This window comes from Manis javanica, chromosome 6 (genome assembly GCF_040802235.1).
Source record: "Manis javanica isolate MJ-LG chromosome 6, MJ_LKY, whole genome shotgun sequence".
NCBI lineage: Eukaryota > Metazoa > Chordata > Mammalia > Pholidota > Manidae > Manis > Manis javanica.
In genome coordinates, this window is record NC_133161.1 from 17,993,461 (window position 1) to 18,013,194 (window position 19,734).

General features: G+C 40.9%; 1 protein-coding gene across 1 annotated transcript in view; it reads right to left on the reverse strand.

Annotated features, from left to right (window-relative positions):
• Positions 1-19,734, reverse strand: part of EXOC4 (exocyst complex component 4) — a 778,194-nt gene that overhangs the window by 39,654 nt on the left and 718,806 nt on the right. The window contains exons 16-17 of the mRNA XM_037019539.2: positions 17,173-17,351; positions 14,169-14,328 (exon numbers count right to left, since the gene is read on the reverse strand). Of these exons, the coding sequence (XP_036875434.2) occupies positions 14,169-14,328; positions 17,173-17,351 (339 nt within the window). The remainder of the gene's footprint in view (positions 1-14,168; positions 14,329-17,172; positions 17,352-19,734) is intronic.

The following is a 19,734-nucleotide window of genomic DNA, read 5'->3' on the forward strand; positions in this document are numbered from 1 at the left end:
TTAAAAAACGGAAAAGAGCGGAAGCTCTTTGGCTCCAGGGCCCATAATCTACACACATGCCATTGGTGAGAAGGAACCTCAAAATGCCTGAGAGCACACTCTTTCCCTTGGCACAACAAACAGTAAATATTTAAGGCTCATTAGAGGAACTGGCAAATAGCTGCTAGCCAATAGCTACAAAACTTAACTAAGGCAATCAGTTTCCCCAGCAGACACGCTTCTCCTGTTCAAATGTTAGTTATGTCATTATGATTTCAATACTTTCATCCCTGGGGAGCTAGGAAACCAGGAAATTAAAAAAAAAAAAAAGCAAAATTTCTGAAAACTGAAAAATAAAAAATTTCCTACACTGTATAATTAAAGTTAACAAAAGAAGCAGACTCACTGCCACATACATGGAGCCGAGAAAAGCTGCAACTTCAAATGACTGATTTATCACAGCAAGTAATTACTTCATGTTTTTCACAAACATTTGAAACCTATTATTACTTTCACAGCGGCACACATCAACAGCAGAAGACTGTCACCTAAGGGAGAAATGGGGAACTGGGCTGTAATTAATTTCTGGTCGAATATATCATGAAGCCTTTAATGTTGTCAATAAAATGTTCTAGCCACTAAAAATCCACAACCTCTCCCTCCCTCCTCTGTCCCCAGTACCCTGAAATGTTTCATCAGCATCTTTGTGAAAGAGATTGCCAGGGGAGCATGAGATGCCATGTTAATGCCTGCTGCAGAGTTGAGCCCATTGATCCCCTCCTTCCCCTGACCGGTATCAAGAGAGAGAAGCCAATCTGGGGCTGGCCTCTCCTACCAGCTTTGTTTTTTTCCTCATCTGACTCCATCGCCAACTGAGAAAAATGGAACGTGTGCAGTTCTGTGAAGGAATTTAAACATGCAGATGCTGGGCAATGGAAATCATTACAGCAGCCACCAAATTCTGTATCTTTAAAGGTTAGAACACAATGATTAAGAATGCCTCCAGGAGAAAGTGAAATGGCTGATCTGAATAAAACCTTTCCATCAATCGGAAAACCACAGCACAGCAAAGGAAATGAAGAACTACAGCAGATGTGACATTTATATTTTTCAGCACCTACATGTTTATTTTTTGAGTCATTGTTTAGAGCCTTATAAGAACTTTATAGGTCATGCAAAAGCACTACCAGCTTCTATCTTTGTCTTACTCTTCAGTATGTGTGCTGAGCAAATGCTACAACCACAGTATTGACTATGGAAAGAAACCAGCCTGTTAACGTTTTCTTCATTCATTCATTCATTCATTCACACATGCATTAGCTTGTCTAGTCAACAAATATTCAAGTGCCTTTTAGTACTGTATGTCTTAGAAGTCATTATGGTATCTTTATGGAATTAAAGTTATCATGTTAAAAAACCTCTCCTGTGATAGTCTCTTTTGGGAGGTAGGGGTCAGGGTGGAGCTCCAGACCTCTGAATCTCATCTCTGGCTCTATGATGTAGAACTCTGAGCAAGTCATACTTGCAAGACATATTTGCAAATGACTAGAGTTGATTTTCTGGTCAAAACTTTCTTTTATAGATGGGGAAACTTTGGCCAAGAGAGCTGAAGTGACTTGTCCAAGTTTATTCAACACTCATGGGTTGACTTTATTTACTGGCCACCCAAATCAACCACACACATCTAGTTCACCCCCGAATTCCAAGAATACAATCTGGCTCCATCTTAAAATAGTAATGGTGACTGACTCGAGGGGTGATTTTCATGATGACTCAATTCAATCCAGAAAAATACTTTCAGGTAATTTTCACTTTCACTGCCTACAACAGGAGAAAACAAGAGTCAGGGGGACAAATGAATACGAGGCTGAGAGAAAAATGGCCAGGGCCTTGTATGAGTTTCAAACAACATGAGGTTAGGCCAGCATTTCTCTAAGAGTGTCCAAGACCTGCATCAAGAGCCCCTCAGCATTTGCTTGATAAACTGCAGATGTCTGGGCCCCACCTTCAACCTTCTAAATCAGAATTTTTAGGAATGGAATCAAGGAATTCTACTTAAAACAAGTTCCCTAGGAAATTCTTACATCCGCTAGCCTTTGAGAACCACTTGGTTAGTCTGGTTGGTGTTTTATGAGTATGGGTATGTGTACTTGGGATTAATGACAGAGTCCTACTTTGTAGTATGGCCCCAGGAGAGTGGTTTCGGGCATCCAGAGCTATTGCTCCAGGGCAGTCATTTGGAAGGCAGGCAGAAGACGACAAGCAGACCCAGAAACTAATGGCTGAGCAAAGCCAGCCCTACACATTCTAGGGGAGGAGGCTCTGCAGAGCCCTCTGCAGTGAAACTGCTAATCCAAGCTAATTAAAATTGCCAGAGACCAAAGCTCAATAGAAATCTGGAGGGAAGGACACACAACCAGAAAAAATAAAGGAAAAGAAAATCTTTGAGAGCTAAGAGCATAACTGAAAAATGAAATAATATTTTAATTTAACAAAGCAAAAGAAGACCCATTATTTACCAAATGACACATTAGCTTTCACATGGTTAAGAGCATATACAGAGTTTGGGGCTGGATTTAAGTTTGAATCCTAACTCTTAGTAAATGGGAGTTTACTTAGTCTCTTTGAGATTTAGCTTTTTTCATCTGGAAAATGTAGTAATAATAGCTATATATTGAGCTCAGGGAGAATTCTGTGAACCAATTTCCTATGGCTCATGTCATGTACTGAGTTCAATTATGAAATTAATAATGATTACTTTCACAATGGTAATACATTATCATCACTGTGAGAAAGTAACTAACTTCAGCCTCTAAGGGGTTCACACTGAAGTCACTGGTCTTCTAGAAGTTGTCCTTTTGGTGAAATTAGGAGTCTATAGGGTGAGGCACACGTTTATTTCTTGATAACCTATTTGAACTTACCTAAGGATGCTCTCTGGAACATACATGGAAATTCATATTTATCAAACATGCTTTGAGACCCAAATTACATTTATAAACCTTAGATTGCTGACTATGACAGAGAGGTAAAGAAAAAAAAAAAGAAAAAAAGTACCAAGAAACCAAAAGCAAATAAAATACAATCATGGTTATCAGTCACAAGAACTTTATAATGAAGCGGGAGGGAAGAACATGCTAACACAAATAACAGCAATACGATATTAAACGACGGGTACAAATGAAGAAGAGTGTGGCATATAATGAGACATTCATTTCAAAGGGTAGAAAATAGGGAGGAAAGGGGATTTTCTAAAGAGAGAAATCACTATGGGCCAGACACGTTAGGGACAGCTTAGAGCCAAAGGGGCTTGGGGGCGCGGCCACTCGCTTCCTTCTGCAGTTCCGTCTCACTCTCTTTAGAATGGAAAAGGGTGTTAACCAGAGCAGGAGGTGGGAATGGAGAGAGGGGCTTTCTGTATAAGATGGAATGAGAAAAGGGTTGAGGGAGGAGCTGGGAGGAAGTGTGGCCTTGAGAGGGTCTGTCTGGGGGTGTAGCTCTGCTTTTATATATATATATATATATATAAGGCCTGTGCCTGTTTCCTGCTAATCAGCATCAAAATGAAACATTACGTCTTCACGTAGAAAACAAGGAAGGTCAGCTTCCAGCCTCAAGTGTTTCCCTAAGAATTCTAATGGTCAGTAAATGATCATTCTTGGGCTTTAGCCACAGAACGAGCTTCATGTCTTTTTAGTACGACGCAATCCTTCCCTCACTGGGTGAATTAATTTAATACCCTAACTGTGACGACTGCAGTGGTAGTGTCAGGGTACATAAATAACACAGTTTGATGAGAGATTTTGGACAAGTCACTTCTGATTTCCATTCCTTGGTTTCTTTATTTGAAATAACAACACCTGTCACCTCTGTTAATCTCTGAATCAATCCAACTCCAGCATACGTACTACAAAGGGAAGAATACCACTGTGTGCCAATAATCTCAAGGAACCCTAAATTATACATTGACATTATATAGGTACAAGGTGTAGTGACATTAATTGAGCATAAATGAAAGAATCTCACTTTATCAAAGCCCCTCATATGACATACGTTTATGAGAAATCAAACACCAGTACTGATAGGTATTTTTTTTTTTTACCTTGCAAGTACTCTTATTTTGGTGTGACTTGTAGGGGATATGAAGACCAGTAGGCATACTCACCGGTCTTCAAAGAGCCCTAATTACATAACTGATTAGAGATCGGTTAATTGTTAGAATGTATGGAACTACTGTAAGTGCAGTAGACAGAAAAAGGAGATTGGTAGACGGTGGGATGGTCAGAACAAGGTAGCAAAGTCAAATGAAGGTTTAATTATTCAAATCTATTTTTATAAAGATTTTTTGACATTTTTCCTCAGAGATCAAGCCATACAAATTTTTGTTTTATTATTAAATTGTATTAACTGGCATAATTCCTTCTACCAGGCAGCAAAGGCATTCTACCCACCATATTTCCCACTTTATTCTGGCCCCTAGGAAAGTCAGGGCTGGCTTTGTATCACCATTGAATTCAAGAGATGTAACCGAATTTTTAGGGGCATCATCATTAAAACATTTTGGTAGCAGACTAATCTTGCCTAAAAAATTAATTACACAAAATTAAATTATAAACCCATATGTTTCATACTCTTGAATCAAAAAATCTGGAGTATTACAAGTAAAGGTTTGAAAAGGGTTAGGTCACAGCAGAACTGGAAAGGCAGGTAAGACTAATGGCAGAATAAAACTGGGAAAAAAATAAACAGAGAAAAGCATGTGAAAAATACACACATACATACTTTCTCAGAAACAAAACTGCTCTTCAAGCAAGGCAGTCCAAGAAAATTTTTTTGATAGGTGGGGAACTACCTCAGAGGCAGTACCTACTCAATTCCTCTGTGACAAGCATTTAGAGCACTGTCTGTCTGTCTGTGGGTGCTTCCAGTAGATGGCAGCATGTCATTGCTAATCCCCAGCTATCAAACTATGCCCTGGTCACTTACAGGAAAACCCATACATAACCTTTCCTGCAGAAAACCACAGTAATGTTCCTGGTGCAATGGGTTTGTAGGAAATAAGTCTACTTGAACAGCTCCCTGGGAAGGAGTTCAACAGTCTCAGCAATGCTAGAGATCATTCTTGGCTTTAGAGAAGTACAAGGTCAAGAATAAAGCAGGAGTCCCAACTGATTTACTTAGTTTCTAAGGCTGGCTTTGTTACTCTGTCACTTTGAGGAAGGCACCTCAACAGTTTATCTCAAAGGGAAGTTGGACAAGTTAAAGTGAGAAGATGCTTTAATTTATTGGTAAGAAAGCCGCTGTATCAATTTAATGAGGAAGGTACAATTTCAGTGCCGGCAGCACGTTCCTGCGCCGTCCTTTTCTGGCTCTTGTACGGTGGGACCATTTCTTGCCCATCCTCTTCAGTCCCCTACTTCTCATGCCCTTTACACGTTAGCATTCCCAGGGGATGGTTTTCCACCTACAGTGTTTATTTCCTCTAAAGAGTTTAAAGCACAACTCCAGGTTCCCCAAATCTGGCTGTTCAATCAAGGCCTCTTCCCCCCAGCTTCTAGCTTACAGATCCTGCTGCATGTTAGACATCTCTACTTGGAGATCTCACAGCCAGCTTACACTCATCACATCCACTGAGGACTTTCCCTCCATCAACACTTATATCCGTCACATCCACAGGAGGCCCTCCCTCTCCTCCTGCAGATTTATCTTATTTGGTGGTACAGTGACCCAGCTGGATACCCTTCTCAGGAAGCACCCTCACTCCCTTTTCCTTACTGTCAGTATTCAATGACTCTTAACACCTGCCAATTTATCTCCTTCATACTCCCCACAGCTGCCTCCTCCATTCCACACTGACCCTCCCCAGCTCTCTCAACAATCATCTTCCAACTGGTCTGCAAGGCCTCCAGTTGCATGGCCTGCAAATACTACACAGCTGCTGAAGTCATCTATCTAGAGCACAGATCTGACCATCTCACTCTTCCATTTAGCTCATTTATCCTACAGGATAAAGTCCAAACACCTTAGCCTTATCACCCCACAGCATTTCCTGAACGCCTGCTACCTGCCAGGAACTACCCCAGGCTCTGGGGCCAGAGAAGCCACCAGGAGTCCCTGCCTTTTGAAGCTCACAGATAAGGAGCAAACAAACACAGAACAGTCAGATGGTGGTATGTGCAAAGAAAAAATGACTCAGGGTAAGGAAAAGAGGGAGTGCTGGTGGGAGAGGAAGGTACGTGTTGAAGGCGTAGAGAGAAGGCCTCCGCTAAGGTGGCATCTGCGCCAAGCTGTGCCTGAGCTGGCTCTGCCTGCCCTCAGTGGTCATTGCTCACCAGCCCCCTTTAAGCAGCTGCTCTGGTTGCCCTGAACTGCCCCTTCTATTCCAAATGGCTCTCTCCCTACCCTGGATAACTCCACTGAAGATTAATAGGAAGCATCACCTTCTCCAGAAATTCCCACCTCTCTGGATGGATTACGGAAAGCCAATATGAGTTAGGTATTTTCTTTACACAAAGTGCCCCCATCAATGTCAGTACAGAACTTGAGTTACTTATTTCTTATCACATAACATTTAGGGCTTCTAAAACTATAAAGCTCAACCTTTCTTTTTTTTCTAACAGCTTTATTGAGATAGAATGTACATACAATTCACTTAAAGTGTGCAACCAAATGTCTTTTTGTTATGTTCACTGTGCTGTGCAACCATCAGCACAATCTGTCAGAACATTCTCATCACCCCACAAAGAAACCTTGTGCCCACAGTTTACAAGTGTTGGAGAGGGTGTGGAAGGCTTCTCGTCCTCCCAGCTTCCCCAGCTCTAAGAAACCACCACTCTACTTCCTGCTCCTCTAACTTGGCCTGTTTTGGATGTTTCGTATGAATGGAGTTTCACTTAATGTAATGTTTTCAAGGTTCAACCATGTTGATTCATTGATCAGTACTTTCATTTTTAAAGCTGGAAAATCTCCATTGTATGGATTGATCACATTTTAGTTATCTCTGAGTTAGTAGGTATTGGGTTGTTTCCACTCTTTTGGCTGCTGTGAACATTTGTGTACAAATTTTTGTGTCTACATATGTTTTCATTTCTCTTGGGTGTGTACCTAGAGTGAAATTGCTGGATCAGATGGTTACCCTATGTTTAATTTTTTGAGGAACTGTTTTCAAAGAGGCTGCACTATTTTACAATCCCACCAGCAACATATGAGGATGCTGGTTCCCCCCCACACACACACACCCTCTCCAACACTTGTTAATACTGCTTTTTGATTATAGCCATCCTGATGGGTATAATGTGGTATCTCATTATGGTTTTGATTTGCATTTCCCTAGTAACAAACGGTGTTGAGCATCTTCTCATGTGTGCATTGGCCATCTATTCATCTTCTTTGGAGAAATGTCTATTAAAATTTTTTGCCTATTTTTTTAAATTAATAGATTTAATTTTTTCCAATAGTTGTAGATTTACAGAAAATTTGAGAAGATAGCACAATTTTCCAGTTTTCTTATTTATATTTTATATTAGTATGACTTTTTTATCATAACTAATAAATCAATATTGATATATTATTATTAACTGAGGTCCATTCATATTTCCTTAGTTTTGACCTAAAGTCCTTTCTGTTTCAGGATCCCATTTCAGAAACCACATTACATGTAGTTGTCATGTTTCTTAGTCTCCTCTTGATAACAGTTCCTCAGACTTTCCTTGCTTTCGATGACCTTTGCAGTTCTGAGGCGTTTTGACCAGGATCCTCCTCTACTGGAATCTGTCTGATATTCTCTTCATTATTATATGGAGGTTGTGGGTTTGGAGGAAGAAAATCACAGGTGAAGTGCCATTTTTGTTCCCCATACCTGCCAACATGACTTATGCATGTTGATGTGGACCTTCATCATTTGGCTGAAGTAAGCCTCTTTCCCTCCATTCACTGTGTACACTTTGGAAGGAGTCCCTATGTGCAATGCATGCTTAAGGAAGTGGGGAATAAGGCTCCCCTTTCTTAAGATAGAGTAGCTACATAATTTATCTGGAATTCTTCTGTATACATTTATTTCATCTTCCTCACTTACTAATTTATTCAATCATTTACTTAAATCAGTATGTACTCATGGATATTTATTTTTCATTTGTGATGTCATCAAATACTACTCAATTTTCTTGCTCAAATTGTTCCAATTTTTGCCCTAAGGAGATTTTTTAGTTGGCCCGTGTCTCACCTACACATCCCAATCAATGTGTTGCACTGTGTGTGTGTGTCCAGTACTTCCTTACTTTCTGACACTACAAGATGCTGTAGGCTCGTCTTTCCTGCCCTGTCCTAGAATTAGCCATACATCCCAAGAGTCCTGGTTCCTTTTGTTGGTGGAGAGGATTACAAACCAAGATCTGACACTATGCGTCAGATGGGGTGTTCTTTACCTGTTCTTTAATTAGGTTACTTGCCTTCAGTTCTAAGAGTTCTTTATAAGTTCTGGATGCAAGTCCCTTATAGGATAAATATATGCAAATGTTTTCTCCCATTCTCTTGGCTGTCTTTTCACCTTGATTCAACTTCTTATTGACTTAAACAAGTATCTTATATGTCACTGTCCTTCTCCATATAAAACTGGGTCCTGAGGAGGCATTTCAGGCAAGATTTTTTTCTCCTTTGGTTACCAGGTTCCCAATGGCTCCTTCTTTACCAGTGGGATCTTTCTGTTGGCTTCTGTGGGGATGTCCCCATGTATGGGTATATGTACAGGAGATAAAGAGTTTCTCTGGTTAAGTGAACGTAAAAGCTAACCTAGAGTTGCTGGAAGGGGGTGTAGCGCTGGAGAAGGGAGGGGTGGGGTACCTGGAGGCACAGACTGCCCTTCATTAAAAACAAAACTACTCAGTATCCTTCTAAGAGTAGATCATAACTCTGCTTCATCATAGGAAACAACAAGAAGTGCCTATGCTGGGAAGACCAGGGCTTCCTTAGTGACCATTCAGTGGGAAAAGAGAGGCTGCCAATTTGGTCTTTTATAAATCACACTAGAAAGACTCTAATTGCATTTTTTTATCCTGAATACATCAACCCTACCATAGAATGGAGAAGTTAGAAGCCTGTTCCCATATGCATAAGCTTGTTCCTACACTAGACAAGTTGGGTAGGGAAGGTAAATAAAGGCAAATCAAAGCATTTCAGTCCTCTTGTCAGATCCATCCATGGCCCATTCTCTCTCTTGGTTAATTCAACCTACCAGCAGCATGTGACCAGATGAACACGCTCTCGTCTTAAAATACTTTCTTCCCCTGACTTCTGCGACACAAACCTCCTGTTTACCTTCCTGCTTAAGTAGCTGCTGCTTCTCAGGTTCCTTGGCTGTTTCCCTGCTGCACTCCACATCTGAACAGCGGAGCGCCAAAGGCCCAATCCTGTACAGCTTCTCTCTTCTCCTCTACTTGTGCTCCCACTGAGATCTCACCTCTCACTCTGTCTCATGGCCTTAGGTCTCATCTGCGTGCTGAAGATTCCCAAAGTCCTACTTCCAGCCCGGGCCTCTTTCCTAAACTCTTGATTTGTATATGCAGCTCTCTCTATCTCTGTTCAGATATCTAACAGGCATCTCAAAAGTCCTATTTCCAAACCCAAACTTGTGCTATCCCCTTCCTATCTGCCCCTTTCCCTCCCCCGCCACCCCCACTTAACCTGCTTTCCCGAGGTCAGGCTCATTTTCATTTCAGTAAATGAAAACTCCATCCTTTGAATTGCTCAGAACAAAAACTTTAGAGTTACTGGTTTCCTTCCAACCCCTCAGCACATCCTGTCAGCTCTACTTGTAAAACATATCCTGATCTGACCACTTCTTATCCTGTCTATGGCTACCATCGTGGTTTGAATCACCACTGTCTTTCCCTGAGACCATTGCAATAGGTTTCTAACAGTTCCTTCTGCTGTTGTGCTTGCCTGCACCCGCACCTCCCCAATCACCTACGTTCAACATGGCAGCCAGCGTTATTCTTCTACAGCGAAAGTCAGACTGTGGCACTCTTCAGTTCCAAATCTTCTGATAGCTTCCTACCTCACTCAAAGTAAAACCCGATGTTATTGCAACAGTCCTGAGGATTTCAGCTTCTTAGATTAAACGTCTGAATCATGTCTTACTCTTCCCCTGCTCATTCCCTTCAGCTGCACCGACCTACTCTTCTTCAACTGCCAGGCATACTCCTCCTCTGGTTCTTTGCTCTTTCATCTCCTTACCTGGTGCGCTCTTCCCCTACATACCCACATGGCCTGCTCCTACTCTCCCTTTGGGACTCTACTCGACTGTTACCATCGCGCTGAGGATTTACATGAATCCTCTAAAACTGCAGGGTGCCTTCTATACCCTGACATACTCCACCTGTTCTTGCCATACCTAACTGTTTACAATAGCACATATCATCGTCTGACATACTTTATATTTTTTTACTTATTAGCTTGCCTGCCTTGCCCACAAAATGTAAATTCTATGAGAACAGGACCTAAAGAGAATGTATGCTCAATACCTGTTGAATGAATGAATAAAAGGGTGAGGAAGATTTCTCATGTGTTAGAACTTCTCCTCTTACCAGTTCCTGAATCAGAGATGGCTTTTCCTTATCTTTGTCAGATTTAAACATGAGAGATAACAGGTAAGGAAAACCAAAATGAGAAAAAAAAATTGAGGAGAGCTGGAAACAGAGGCGACAAGAAAGATGAAGGAGAAGAGAGAGAGACAGCTGGTAATGGGAGAGACCGATACAGAAGGGAAAATGCAGGAAGAGAGGGAAGAACTAGGAAGAAAACTCTGGATATTCTATATGAAAAATAGCTTCACCTCAGCTGGAAAGCCTGCCAGAGCCACCCCGGGGACTCCTCAGTGCCCATTCAGGCTCTCCCATCATGCCCCGCCTGGACTCCTGGGCTGCCTCAGTGACTCACTTCTGCAGAAGGGCATGACAGCATGGGGTACGATGGTTTCTGATGGAAGGAACTACAAAGCATACTGGTAAAGCCCTTCCACTTTCTAATTAATCTGCAGCGATCTCCCAGGACAAATTACCTTATGGGGTCTGAAAATTACAGGTGGGGACAAAAGGACCGAAACCATAGCAGACATCATTACCACAGGGCACAGGGCATCCCTCCGATTCTGGTGGTTACATAGCTTAGCTTGATCCTTTGCTCACCCAAGAGTCATCCTCCTTTTAGAAATTAGAGTAAAGGTATGTATAAAAAGAGACAGACAGCAATACTACGAGTAGAAGAACCAACATAAATGGAATCCCTCCACATGCCTCATTTCCTTATTATAGAAAGGGCGTTATATTTTCCACGGGCCAGGAAGGCTATGGAAGTGAAAAACTGTAAAAGACTTGCAACTTCTCGTTAAATAAGTTTTCTGACACATGGCAACTAGTGATTAATTACTGTGTTAGAAGATAACCTTCCTATAGAGATTTGCTGGAAATACAGATGTTGTCCATGCCTGATTAGACTGTGCTTAAGGAATGCTGAGGCACACTACACTGCTGCAGTCTATTATTCTGGCCATTTTGGTATCGTTGTTATATTTATTTTATGCAGCTTCAAATTCAGTAGAATTGACGGAGCCCATTTCACAAAACCTGTCCCTACCAAAAATAAGAGCAGAAAAAAATAAGGCTATAAAGTGTGTCTATGTATGTGTATATGTATGAGAGCAAGAGAAAATGAAGGAGAAAGAAACGATGAATAGTAGGGATATTTTGTTCCTTATGTAACACTTCCTGCTGTACAAAGAAAGAACTGTGAGGGAGATGGTTCTTATAAGCCTGTAAGAAAATGACCCATGTCAGATGGCTAAAAATTTCAGGGCAAAGTAAACTTTGTCATTGTTTAAGCCTATCACGAACACCACAACAAGGCTTGTTTTGATACCTGCTCACTCATCCAGTGCACATCCTGAGCACTTACTCTGGCCCAGGCACTAAGGAAACACACAAAAGTCTCTTTTGGAGCTTTTAAATCTAGTGAGGGTATGTGTTTTGAGCCAGGGTAGGAAGGACAGAGTCATCCAAGGCTGTAGGCTCACCTTTTCACTTGCATAGCCCACTAAGAGTGAGGAGTGATAAGAGGTAGCGGTGCCTCTCCCCCATGGTCACATTTCAGCTTATACCCACTTCCTTGGACATCATTCCCAAATGCAACTGTGAAACGCGTGACCTGGTTGGCATTCAATTATTTCTTGGCAAAACACTTTGTCGGCACATGGTGACCGATGCCAACCTCAATACTGCCCAGTCAGCCTTTCATTATTCAGACGCTAGTTCTTTTTAGTACGTGTTCAGGCCCTATGCTGTCTGCCAAAAACTGTGGCAATGTACTTATTTCAGCTAAATAAAAAAATCATTTAAAAAAGGATGATTGAATTTAGGAATCTTATTCCTCAGAGAATTAGTAATGCTTTTCTGTATCCCTCAGGCCTCCATGTTCTTTACTTCCCCTTGTCAATGTTATTATGAATAGACTAATTCAATAATGAGATCATTCCCCACAAGAGGGACTAAATAAATGCAGCATTCAGTCACACCTGGTTTCCCTAATCTGAGCAAGGAAGGCTTTCCACCAAATTTAGCCTAAAATAGGGAATTTAATGAGCACACACCCAAATACACAAACAGGAAGAAAAAGACAGGGAAGAAAGACACAGTAGCAGAGGAACAGTGTAGTAATGGGACAAATAGAGCGACAGATTGGAAAAGAAAGGTTAAAAATGAAGACACATGGTTATAGGATTTCAAAACAAAGATTATAGCATATATGTCTTAATAACTGTCAAAGCAATATAATATTTCATCATCCCCTGAAATATCTTAAAAACATTGCTTCACATTTTCTTGAACTTCTTGAGGAATCAAAACATCAAGCAGAAAGATGTAGAAGTTCTAAGCAGTAGGCAGGAAGATTCTGGATTATTAAAAACAAATGTCTTCCTAGCCGTAAAGGTGCTTATGGAGTAACTCCCTTAGGTAAGAACAGCAATAAGGCACCAATACGTCAATCACCACATAGTCTCTGCAAAACTTTCATTTAAAGCCCCAGAGGTCTGATGACTTGAGATATAGATAGTACTGAAACCCTATGAGGAGAGAATAAGATCAACTCTTACATTTGAAAATGTGTGTTAAACAGAAACATTAAAAATTGAGATCACAAAACCTATGAAAGAGAAAACGAGAGGGCTACTTAAAAGAAGAACATTAAATTACAGGAAAGGAGATGATGGTTGGTGACAAGTAACCACTCCCCCTCTAGTGAAAACAAGAGGCGATGGCTTTTTTTTCAACTCAGAAAGACAGATGAGATGAGTAAACAAATTCATGCCAAAGTACATATAACACATGTCATTCATAATGAAGGAAAAAATGGAAAAAATCTGCATGTGTACAGATTTGCAAATGATTAAATAAACAATGGTTCATTTATACTTGGAATATTCAGGCATTAAAAGGAATATTTTCAAGGACTATTAATGGCTATGAGAAAAATCATGTTTTCAAAGAATATTATTGTTATGGGAAAAATGCAATTAAGTGAATATAAAATTACATTAACACTCCCCTGTGGCCACATTTCAGCTTATACCCACTTCCCTGGACATCATTCACAAATTCAACTGTGAAACGCGTGACCCGGTTGCCATTCAATTATTTCTTGGCAAAACACTTTGTCAGCACATGGTGATAATAAAATCTCCAATTTTGAGATCTGAAATCATATGCATGCAGATGTGTGAAAACTCACATATACAACACAGCACATGCACAAAAACACAGGAGAAAGTATATCAAATATCCTGGGCTCTAAACAAACAAAAGGTGTTTGAATACTGTTTGTATTGTTTTTGTATTTCATGTTACATATTTTAAGCAACAATCATATATTACTTTTATAATCAGAAAAAAAGAGTTACCAAAGCTTTGTAGTAAAGAGAATTTAGGTTAGACAATAGGAAAAATTACCTGCCTGAGGGATGGTAAGCATCCAATAGAATTTTTTAGAATTACCTTCTCTGCGACTGAAGAAAATCCATTTGTTTTGTTTTGTTCTGTTTAACTTACTTTTAAAGTAACCAAGAATCTGTTTTTATAAATGACTTTGTAGGCAATGGAGTCTTGGTTTTGGTACAAGAAATGGAGCCCAATCTTTCCTCCTACCTTGCAAAGTCCAGGTCTGCCTCCCGTGACATGGTGATGTTGGTCAAATTCTGCTGGAGAACAAAAATGTTCCTACACATTTTCTTGATGCCAGACTCACTGATGCGCCTGAAGTACTGGGCGCCGTTAATGAGGATGCAGGAGATCAGGTGCCCCAGTCCTGAGGGGTCAGCACAGAACAGTGGGGAGAGGAGAGAAGTCAGGTTAGGGCCATCTGCCTGACCTTACACTTGAGCTTGGAAGGATTTCTCTCTTCTAACCCTCCACAAATTTAAATGACCTAAGAAAACACACTATTGATAGTTGTACCAGCTGATTTCACAATAATTTCAGAGTATTTATACATTGCCCTAATAGTTACAAATGGGAAGACTTTATGCGGTAGCAAAATGTGGTGTACCCACAGCTTCAGCCTTGCCTATACATCTAAAGCCACAGAGCCAAGAACTCAGGAAATAGGCCAGGTTGTTATGAACTATTAAATGCATAGGAACTCTTGTTTTCCCATACATATATTTTTGGGAGTGGAGGACACATGTAAATACAATGGTGTGTTTAGTCTCTTCTCCCTCCCACAAACAGTCTGGGTGTACTTTTGGCTGAAAGGCTGATTTAGAACCTAATAAGCAAAACAAATCAATGAGAAATTGGGCTACAGCATCTATGTTAATTCACCTCAACAGTGACAGTGTAGCTATATTTCTCAAGTAGTAACTGGCGAGAATGTAATCAGAAACAAAGTGTGAGGGAAAAGCAGATCACACATTGCTGAGTTCCCACGGGTCACTTATGGACATTCCTGGGGTCTCCTAAGTGCTTTGTTGTCATCCAAAGGACTGTCTTAGGGTCTACAACAACTGGCAAAGGGCAGCTCAGTACACAACTAGGAGGGCCCCTTCAGCTCTCCTGTGTAGTTGAGGAATGCTGGGTCAGAACAATCGGAGGCACCGGCGTGTTAGCATTTTTAAAAGTTCCCCCAGAACTCTAAAGCTAAGCTGACTGGTCACAAGTGGTCTACTATTTTTGTTATTTCTCTCTTCTAAAATCATAGCACAAAATCTCCATGGCACCTATGGTTCAGATCAGACCTCAGGCACACCTTCCGGTTCTGTGGCTCCCTCTGTCTTCAAAATGAGTTTCCTTTGATCGGGAAGAACACAGGAAGGGAGTGGAGAATGTATGCTCTCTCCTGCTTCGGCTACACTCACCCAACGGTGCTTCGAGACCACGAACACATCTATCTGTATGTGCTACTATTTGAAAGTGAAGTAAAAAGCTTTTTTATTCTACGAAAAAGAAAACACATGCGATTTTACACTTAAAGCTAGGCTGTTTATGTGAAAAATCTCTGTCGGTCAAGTTTTGGTGTGATTCTCCTGAGTCCGTAACGTCATGTATCTGCCATGGTATACGCAGCCTGCCCTAAGCGTAGGCAATGAGGATGCATTGTTTACAGAGAACAGTAAATACTAACAAATATAGTAAGTAAATAAATGCATATAGTGAATATGCATAAATATTATAATGATAAAATGAATATGCATAAAAATTATAATAATAAAACAAATTAAAAGTTGGTCTGTTTCATAGTATCACTACACACTGGCAATTCCAAACAGTGTCTGTGATAACATACTCCTCCCCGCCACACCAAGAAGACTGAGAGATCCTATCACTTCTCCCCCTGCCCCGCCCCTAGTAAACTCAACACCAAGCCTTTGGAATCTAGAAAGTGCTATCACAGAGAAGTAGCTCGCTCTTTGAACAGGGAAGCTCAAACTTACGGTTTCTCAGTTAAAATTTGTTTTATGCAAGAGGATCATACTTGTATTTCAAGAAGATGTTGCTGCTCATCAGGATTAGATGTTAAGAAATGTCTGGGTGAATGAGAGGAAACTCTGGGGACTGCACATGTGGATACACAGGACTTGGAAGGCCACAGTCACAAGCAACGAGGAAACTGTGTAGTAAGGGACAAGTGGCTTCTCAGAGGGGCACTGTGGCCTCAGGCTCCAGAGGACTGCTGCTGTCCCTGACTTCTCGGTGTCATGGAGACCACAGCTAACCTCTTGATCACTTACACTTTGTGGCTAAAGTCTTTTAGGGATATTCCTCTGTGGAACATATCTTTACGCCATCATTTGATGGGAAAATAGGATTTTAGGGGGTCCAGATTTGCTGGCACACAACTGTTTCATAAAGCAAGCCAATGACCATGTGTTGACACGTCCTTTCCTTTCTTCATGTTGTTATCTTTTGCACAATGTACCATCTTAATTGTTTTAAATAACACTGGCTCAATTCTGTGAGAAATCATAGATACTTTTGGCATTCTGGTCTACATACAAACCAAAACAAGAGAAAAAGTAATATAATTTAATTTGAAGTCCTCAAAGGAGTTCCTATAGGAAGAACTGAGCATGAACAGTATTTGGCTGGCACCATGTATTTCAAAATGCTGAAGGCCAAGGCCATCAGATTGTACTCTTTCATACCTCCCCTCGCCGCCCTGCCCCTGAAGGCATTTATAGATGCCGCCTTCCTAAAATTGCGGCTAATCAGGTTTCTGTTCTTTTTAGACAATAATGCATTTTCTGACAGAAAATGTCCCCTTCCACTGGTGATTTTAGCTGATGAAGGATCTTCCTAGGTTCTTTCCTCATTGAGTGTGTTTCTTTTTCTTTTATGAGCCACTCTTGAGTTAATTTATGGCCCACTCCACACATCACCCAACTCTCATGAGTGGCATGTCAAGGAGGCAGCCTGGCTGCCATCTGCCTTATCTTGGATTAAATCTCCTTATCAACCAGGAGCAGATGGCAGTTATATTGTTGTACACGTAGCTACAGAGAGACTAGGTACTGCAGCTTAAATCTAAAAAGGACAACAAAAATAACAATAACAACAAACCCAACAACTACAAGTTTTGAACTTCAATAGTATAGAAAGATCAGGAAAACCTACACCCTTCCTTCCTCCCAAACTCCCAGGGACAGAGTCTGACCTTCAAATATATATTGGAATTTGTGCTGCTGAAGGCTGGCGCTCATGGCCTCTTCGATGGCGCTGATGTCTTTGTTGAGCTTGACCACCAGAGGGTCATAATCCATACTTTCGACATTAGCGACTATGGCATAGTTCCCCTCCTTTGCCAGAGGGATGAGATAGTGGAAACAGTGAACCCTGAGAAAGAGAGATGGGGAGAGAAGTTAGTAATACATCTTTCTGATGAAAACAATGATCTTCAGACAGACCACCCAAATATGTAAAGAAGCAGTGGCTCTGTAAATTTTTACATACTCTTCTGCTTTTTCACCAGAAAATCATCTTATTCTATTGAACAACTCGTGATCTTGAGCAAGTTAGCTTTTGGGACCTTTGCTTGTTTAATCCATATATTGCAGGTTTGAATAAATAATAATAAATGAGCTCTAAAATTCCTTTCAAAGACAAGATTATATGCATAATATGGAAAACATTACGTCTTTTGACAGATATATTGTAGTGCAAATGAGAGACAGAGGCACAGATCTTAAAACAGTAGGCTTTGGAATGATATAACTTTGGTTTCAATTGCCAATACCAACATCTACTAGCTGTGTGACTTGAGGCAAGTTACTTCGTCTGTCCCAGTTTCCTTATCTGTGCAAGGGAGGAGAACACCACCCTGGTCATGAGGTGCTGTGAGGAGCTACTAAATATAAAATGTATAGCACAGGGCCTGGCGCAAAGGGAGTGCCCAGTAGGTGTTGGCTATGACCCCTATTATATTTGCTATTATTAATCTATTAGTAAAATCAAGCACTGAACATCTATGAATATGTTAAAAATTGTGCTAGCCCTGGGAATGTATATGATTTGTGCCCTTAAAGACTCCACAGCCTAATGGGGCTGACCAAGATAAAAAATAGGGATCAACAGCAGGCAATGTCTCACTCAGAAGCACATGTCGCAGGGTGCCACAGGCATTTGCCAAGGGGCGTCAGGGCAAGTTCACCACCGAAGGTGATATTTGAGTCACATGAGACTGTCTGAATGAGCCTGAGGAAGGAGGGCATTCCTATGTTGAAATGGCCTGAGTCAGTTTGACTATGCAGATTCTTAGGTTCTTTCTGGTAGGTATCAATAACTGCTAAAGAAATCTGAGATGGCTAAAGATTGGCTACTCCATAATCTTTGTGTTAAGCTGTAGTGGAAGCAAGTTTCAGCAAGTAATTTGATCACACATACAGGCACTTATTAAATAAAGAAAGAAACAAACAAAAAAAACCCCAAACATAACCAAACAAAACCCCACCACCCATCGGCAGGCACAGTTCAAATGGCCGTTCCGCAAGCTCAGTGAAGATTTCTACTGTTGTAGGTGCTCTGTCTGATGGTGCCATGGAAGTTCACTGGGGGCAGACATGACGACAATTCTGAGTCAAGATTCTGTCACCCTTACAGTCCTCATCTCAAAAGCTGCTAATCAACTAATGACCAATCAACAAAAACCCACACCAACTTTCACATGCTCATTGGCAAGGTGTATAGATTTAATCAAGATACTGGTGACAGCACTGGGTGCAGCCCCCTCTGGAATGCAACCTTTCTGATATGATGAAAGTTGACTGAGTGTGGAGTAGGACTCATGACTAAGGAAACTGATTGATACTGAGGTTGAAATTTACACCAAGTAGCTGTTAGCTGAAAATAAAATCAAGCCACCAATGCTAAATTACTTATACAGTAAATTACAGACATTATACCCCAAGACAATGGGAAGACCATGTACACAGGCATGGGGGTGTGAACAGGGGATAGTTTTATGGAATGACAAGGGGTTCCTTTTGGCACACATAGATCACATGACAGAGGCATAAGGTGAGCTTGGGGAAGAAGTGCAGGCGCCAGCTCATCACAGGCTCTGGAGGCCATTTAAGGACGCTGAACTTTGTTTGAGAAGTCAGAGGGAGCCGTAGGAGAAATTTAAGAGGTGGAATGATACAATCGGACATGCATTATGGCAAGATCACTCTGGCACCATATAAAGGGTGGACTGATGGTGGAGAATGGAAACTACTGGAAGTAAAGAGACTATTTAGCCATTGTTATTAATTGGAGGTGAGAGCTAATGAGATGCTGAAGTGAGTGGTAGAGAGGGGAGATAAATACTGTTTTAAGTACTGTGTTCCTCTCCAAAAATGATTAGAGATGAAAAAGAACATAGTCAATGGAAAATGTCAAATTCAAAAAAAAGTGTTTTTAAAATTCTTTTGAATTCTGGCATGTTGTTGCTGACCTTAACACAACTTTGGCATTAAGGTTTTCTGCAAATACTGCTGATTACACAGCAGGATGGTTGATTTTCAGAAAGTGCATACTTAGGATCCCAACTGTGACGGGCAGTTGCTGTTGAATCCACTCCTGATGGAGAGCGAAATCAGCTGAAAAAGCTGACATTCTTGGCATCTTGGACTTAAATGGTGACTTACTTTTCTTCTTCTAAAGTTCAAATAGGAAAAAAGAACTCAACAATTTTTAATGGTCTCACCAGGTCTTTCAACTCTTGGGGGTATCATTTGCC